This window comes from Clinocottus analis, unplaced genomic scaffold (genome assembly GCF_023055335.1).
Source record: "Clinocottus analis isolate CAN_PGR_092001 unplaced genomic scaffold, fCliAna1.0.p SCAF_12, whole genome shotgun sequence".
Taxonomy (NCBI): Eukaryota; Metazoa; Chordata; class Actinopteri; order Perciformes; family Cottidae; genus Clinocottus; species Clinocottus analis.
Genome location: NW_027175843.1, coordinates 5,491,696 through 5,498,494, shown reverse-complemented (window position 1 = coordinate 5,498,494; position 6,799 = coordinate 5,491,696). Strand labels below are relative to the sequence as shown.

Genomic DNA, 6,799 nt, shown 5'->3' with positions numbered 1-6,799 from the left:
ATGTACCGCTACTCCTCTGGACCGCTTGTCATTCTCAGGTATGAACTTAAGATGGAGCATTCCCCCACCTTCTCCATGTTCCCCACCACGTCGATCACGCCCTCCACCCCCTCTGCACACAGCACTGAGGACGCATTAGCGCTGAACTTGTCCTCCAGGTCCTCCTGACTCAGGGGCTTCCTCCAGTGGCCGTAAAAGGTATCGCACCTGGCCACGTGACTGTGCCCCTGCTCCGTTTCTATCTGGACCTCGCAGTACATCTTGTCGAAGCTGGGTGGGTTGTCTTCGGGGGTCTCCACCTCCACTTTGGACAGGAGCTCCTTCAGAGACGGCCGGTTAATCTGACCGCCGCTGAAGGAGGACACCGTCACCTTGTTGTCCAGCAGGGCGGAGGAGGCGTTGAACTGGAACGAGTGCCTGGCTTGGTGCTCCGTGGCGGGAAAGGGGCAGTCGACGTACTTGGATGGAGGCACTCTGAGGGTGACCCGCCTGACCTGGCCGTGGTCAAAGTTCCCGGCCGTGTTTTCAAGCTTGGCGCGCGCTGCGAGAGCCGCATCCACCACCCAGTGCATCCCAAGGTGAGCCGGGATGCGCTTGAAGGCCACGTCCTGCTCTTCCAGGATCCATTTAAAGTCAGCCGAGGCAGACGCCGCCATCGACGACGGACTGTAGTCCTTGTAGTAAACCCCGAACCCGCAGTTCATATCCAGGATGGCCGGGTTCCCCTCCAGTCCAAGCCGGGCCAGCTGGGCGGCCTCCAGGCCTTTCCGAGTGGCGTTTCCGATGTGCAGAGGTTTGGTCTGCGTGGCGGCGTTGGCCAGGGGAGCCCCGGCAGAGGAGGCTGCGATGGCCAGGGCGTGAGCGCACTGGGCAGGGGGTAGACCCAGCAGCTTGGCTGATGCTGCAGCGCTACCCATCACCCCAACCACGCTGGGAGGGTGGAATCTGAGAGGGTTGGGGGAGAGGAAACATTAGGATCTATTTGACTTTTTAATACGGAATATTGTTTAAGATCAGAGAACAATAAGTCAACGAAACTAATAGTTCATTAACGGAAAGTCAATGTTTCAAGCATAAATACCAAACATGTACTATGTAATATATTGAAGACCATTAGGATTTAGACTGTTGGTCTGACAAAACAAGTAGGACTGAAGACCAATGATCACTTGATTAATTCAATCAGCAGAAAAATTCATAGGGAAAATATATTTAAAAAATTGGAGCTCTATCTGCTGTTGGAAAAACAACTTTTACTCTACTTTCTTTTTCTTATTTTGGTCAACCATTTTTTTCACCGGGCTTTGGAATCTGTAATATTTCAGCTTGCATTGTTTTTGTTGCTCAATGCATAACCACATTCCCAATGTCTAAGTGAAAGACTTTGACAGCAGCTGCGTCTCCTAGAGAAATGTCCTTTATGAAAGCAGAGGGCTTTGGGAGAGGGCTGTTTCTCACCAAGCCATCTGTATGGCCTGTACCACTAGAGGTAGGTGTTGTACTTTTTTTTTAATTTGGGAGAATTGCCCTTTATCACAAATACTTCCAGTACATTTTCAAGTTAAATTGTACAGCACAACACATCAACTCAAAGAGTCTGATGTTGGGTGTTGAACAGCTCACCTCTCAGGGATGTTGTAGGCCTCCTTGGAGAACCTCATGAGTCTGCCCTGCACCTCGATACCCACATTGAAGGCCAGCAGCAGGTCCAGACCAGAGGGCCTTCTGGGAAGAGTCTCCGCCAGAGCCAGCAGGGCGGGCAGCACGGCCCCTGAGGGATGGGTCGCTGGGTGCCAGGTGTCGTCGAAGTCCATGGAGTGAACCTATGTCCAGACAGGAGTAGGAAGCAGGAAGTCAGAGACCAAACCACCTTGTCACGCATCTGTTTTCAGTCCATTCAGGTGCATTCATGTGAGCAGCCTTACCGCGACGCCATTGACGAATGCAGCGTAGTGAGGGGGGAGAGTTATCTCTGATTTACCCCAAACAATGCTCCTCTGGTTGGACCGGTACACCTGCAACCAGACAGTAACATGAGGACAAGTGTGCGGTCATATGGACACAACTCAACACTTACAGTCACGCATACATAAATAAACCCGAAAGGGATCATATCAACTCGTTGAAGAAGCACAGACAACGTGTCATAGAACAGATATGAGACACAGGGAACTGCAGTTCAACTCATTTAATAATTACTTCTTTTATACATCATGTGGCCGTGAGCCACATTCCTGTGGGTTAGTTGATCCGTGAGGCCCCTTTCCGTACCTGGCTGTATGCGAGAGCCTTGTTGAAGACAGCCGTTCTGGTTCCTACCAGCCCGACTCCCAGGGTGTCCAGCATCATCCTTTTGCTCCTGTTAATCACACCATCTGTCAGCTGGGGGGTGTTGAGGCCGTGGATAGCAGCTCCAAAGCTCCCTGTAATACCCTGGAGAGGTGAGACGGCGCCAGTCAGAAGCAAACCTCTACAAAGACGGGGCAGTTATGAAAGGTCAAACCAGGCTAAGAAGATAAAATATGCTGCATCTAGTGAGTCTTTAAACCCCCCAAAATGTCCATCCTTCCATCCATTATCTGAACAGTTTATCCTGTTTTAGGGTCGCAGGCCGCTGAAGCCAATCCCAGCGGTGAATGGGTGAAGGCAGGTACACCCTGGACAAGTCGCCAGTCCATCACAGGGCAGACAGAGACGGACAACCATTTATGCTCACATTCACGCCTCTCTCTCCAAAATGTACCTATATTTAATCTCATATAGTGAAATGTTGAGAAAATGTAAGCTAAGAAAAGCAGTTATACCTTGCGTAGTAGCATTGTCGTCTCTTAACAATGTCCTTCTGTGACAAAATATGAATGTGCAGCTGTCTTTTATACTGTCGGTACGGTGTCTGGAGGCTGGTCAGCTGAATTTCCAAAGTGACTTAAAACCTGAAAAACCTGCAGGAGAAGTGAACACTTTCACAATGACTGGACATCTTCTTCCTTTTGCTTTTCCTTTTGTCACATATTGTCAAATCTCTTCAATCTTTATGTTTTTCACAGAACCGTGACCCAGGCGTTGTATAAAACATCCTATGATGTTTATCTTGGACGTGGAAAGGTTATTAAAAGAACAGTAAATTAAAACCTGTGTGTCATGGGGGAAATGGGAAAACCCATCACAGTGAACACATGCTGTATTTGTTTGTATTGGCTGCATTTAATCCTGTGAATAAAATGAGCAAAGTGGAAAGATGACTTTATTTTGGGTCATTTGAGTGACCCGGTCAGAGCTGATCGTCCGCTGTCTTTCACAACCAGTTTCTGAGACGACAGACGCTGGAAATTCAGCTCGCTGCAACGGGAAGTTTTGAACGGGGAAATGAGTCGCCACGGACGAACCGACACAGGAGGAACAAACATTCAGCGGTGGAAGAAGTAGATCCTTTAGTCCAGAAAGAAATAGCAATATCATGTTCCATTACAGTACCAAAAAAAAACAACCTGAATTCAAAATGAAAAAGTGTACTTGTAGTATCAAAAGTTGAAACACTATTTTAGCAGAATAACTCCTTTCACTTTGTTATTTTATATCACTAACAAATACACAGAAAAGCATTTTAATCTTGCTTTCGATGTGGAGCCATGTTTGAACACTTTGTATGCTACTTGCTAGATTAGTGTACACTACTGCATCATATAATCTACCCAATAGTAGACTAGTTAGTAGACTAGTGGTACACTACATGCATTATACAAACTACCCAGTAGTATATAGTTAGTACACGACTGCATCATACAATATCAGCACATCTTGTTTTATTTTAGAATAACTTAAGTGTCAAATAATAGATTAAAATGAGCAATAGAGTATTTACTCCTGAGATGTAGTCATCTACAGTGATGGAGTGATGATAAGTGATGGAGGTAGAAGTGTAAAGCAGTGCATAGTGTAAATAGTACTTGTTTAAATCCCACCACCGCTAACCTTTTTTTTATCCGACGTCCTTATCGGATGAACTCCAGTAACCTTTCGTCAAAATGATCAGCATCACACCAGCTTGTAATCCAACGTGAGCGTTTAGCTTGAGATATTTTTAACTCAATTAAAAATTTGTAAGTTAATGAGTCAAGCTTTACATGCACCCCGTGGTGTCTGCAGGAGTACATGGCCCTCTGGGGTGAGTAATCGCTGCTCTCAAAATACTTACAAAACCAACACAGACACACAAGTATTTTTTTTAATCTTGTGCTGTATCTATGTCTTACTGGGTGTTAAAACAGGTTTGCTGAGAACACAGGTGTCTTATGGGCATTTATTCCTCGTCCTATCTGTGCGTTCAGAATCTTATGCTTCCTTTGCAGTGATCTTTGTGTTAATTTCATTTTGTCCTTTAATCCTTCGAGACATGAAAACTAATGTGTGCCAACCCATTTGATTTATTCATTTTTTTAAAAACTATACTCCCTCTTTTCATAACAGACTGAATATGTTATTGAATATCTACTAATCTGTTTGTGTGTGTGTGTGTGTGTGTGTGTGTGTGTGTGTGTGTGTGTGTGTGTGTGTGTGTGTGTAAGTATCATTTTTATCAACATTATGGGGACTTAAAGTTTGATCTGTGTATTTCACATAAATCTAAATAGACATAATCAAGTTAAATCAATCTAAAACCAATTTTGTCCCAGTTTTTAGAATCCCTGCCTTTTGTCCACGCCGAACTTATCTTATAAATACATGTATGTCCTCACAAACCCTATAGTTCAGACTAGAGTTTTAGGGAAGGATACGGGTTAAATTAAGCTAAATGAAGTTGGGGTCAGTCATTTTATAGACTTCAGGGAACGTGATGCAGAAGATGATGCTCCTGGAAGAGAACAAGTGTATCCAAACTCATGAGGAAGAAAGTTTTGCACACCCTCACTTCTTCAAAGGGCTGTTTGATGGACTGTGTGTGTGTGTGTGTGTGTGTGTGTGTGTGTGTGTGTGTGTGTGTGTGTGTGTGTGTGTGTGTGTGTGTATGTGTGTTACTTTCGACAGCTGCATTTCCATCAGAGTTACAATGGGTGTCACTCTTTCCATATTTTCTAACCGTTTCTTGATTTCAGCGCTGGAATAACTCAGGACATCTGCACGGTTTCTGGTTTTGAGTGTTCAGTGTGATTAGTAAAGAATGAAGAAGAACAAAATGATCGTCTTGATCTATTGAATTAAATAAATAAATAAATCAAGACGATAATTTTGTTCTTCCTATTTAATTAAATGAATAAATAGCCATCAGGAGGTAGGCTTAATTTTTATTTTTTGCCAAACAGGGCATGAAAAAAAAAACAAATGGCACATAAAGATGTGAGTGGTGCGTGAGGAGAATAGATGGGGTTGCTCTCTGTCTGTTTCTCTCTCTTTCACACGCACGCACGCAAGCACGCACACAAAGAGAGAGAGAGAGAGAGAGAGAGAGAGAGAGAGAGAGAGAGAGAGAGAGAGAGTAAGCTGCATGCGCTCTGACACGTGGGGCCGCTTGCTTATACATTTTATTGGACACGTTATAAATAAATGCAAATTCTTCCAGTCGAGCTCCGCGTCGCGCACGCGCACTCGCGCACGCGGTAAAACCCAGGCTTCATAAACAAGCCGCGGCCACCTGGCTGCTGCACAGTGTCTCCACTGGCCCCCTCATCAGTGCAGCGGCTCAGAGAACATGGCACTGGCCGACACGGAGCGCGCAGTGCCCAACTGCGGAGACCCCGGCTCCCCGTTCTCTGAGATCATCGAGCTGAACGTCGGCGGACAGGTGTATGTCACCAGGCACAAAACTCTCATCGCCGTCCCGGACTCGCTGCTGTGGAACATGTTCAACAAGAAGTCCCCCAAGGAGTTGGCGAGGGACAGCAAAGGGCGCTTCTTCTTGGACAGGGACGGCTTCTTGTTCCGCTACGTCCTCGATTACCTCCGCGACCTCAACTTGGTCCTGCCGGACTACTTCCCGGAGAAAAGTCGTCTGCAGCGGGAGGCCGACTTCTTCCAGCTGCGGGACCTCGCCAAGCAACTCAGCCCCCGCGTGAGCAAGGACAACTCCATCAGCGAGGAGATCGGCCACAGCGACACGGAGGAGGGCGCGCCGCCGGGCGGCCCCTCCGGCGGCGCGGACACTTTGCGCGCCGTGGCGGTCGGCGGGGCCGCGCGCTCCCCGTCGCTGGACTCCAGGAAGTCTGGCTACATCACGATAGGATACCGCGGCTCGTACACCATCGGCAGGGACATCCAGACCGACGCCAAGTTCCGGAGGGTGGCGCGCATCACGGTGTGCGGGAAGACGGCCCTGGCCAAAGAAGTGTTCGGGGACACGCTGAACGAGAGCAGGGACCCGGACCGGCCCCCGGAGAGATACACGTCCCGCTACTATCTCAAGTATAATTTTCTAGAGCAGGCGTTTGACAAGCTGACAGAGGTGGGCTTCCACATGGTGGCTTGCAGCTCCACGGGCACCTGCGCGTACACCAGCAATGACCCGAACGAGGACAAGATCTGGACGAGCTACACTGAATATGTCTTCTGTCGGGATTAAGCAGCAGGTCGAGGTTGATGTAAATAGACATTTCATAATCTAGAGGGGAATGTCTTTTTATTATAGTATTGCATCTGCTGTGTTGAATTTCGAGTGACTGCGACATTATTCTATTGCAGTGCTGCCACCTCTGTTTTATTTTATTTTAAACTGTATTGTTTTTAAACCAGAGACACAAATGTCCGTGCAGTGTGGAAAACCCCCCAACAAAGATGCCAGCATCTCTGCGCCATCATAGAGCTGCAT

General features: G+C 47.2%; 2 protein-coding genes across 2 annotated transcripts; one reads left to right on the top strand and one right to left on the bottom strand.

The window, feature by feature from the left end:
* Positions 1-8: 8 nt before the first annotated feature.
* acod1 (aconitate decarboxylase 1) lies at positions 9-5,794 on the bottom strand. Its single transcript, XM_068572636.1, is given in 6 exon segments — positions 9-945; positions 1,624-1,823; positions 1,926-2,015; positions 2,272-2,433; positions 5,592-5,672; positions 5,674-5,794. Coding segments are annotated over 6 exon segments (1,554 nt in total). The 5' UTR covers positions 5,758-5,794.
* A 42-nt stretch (positions 5,795-5,836) lies between these two features.
* kctd12.1 (potassium channel tetramerisation domain containing 12.1) lies at positions 5,837-6,553 on the top strand. Its single transcript, XM_068573006.1, has one exon. It carries the CDS (start codon positions 5,837-5,839, stop codon positions 6,551-6,553), a length of 717 nt encoding a protein of 238 aa, XP_068429107.1.
* Positions 6,554-6,799: the final 246 nt, after the last annotated feature.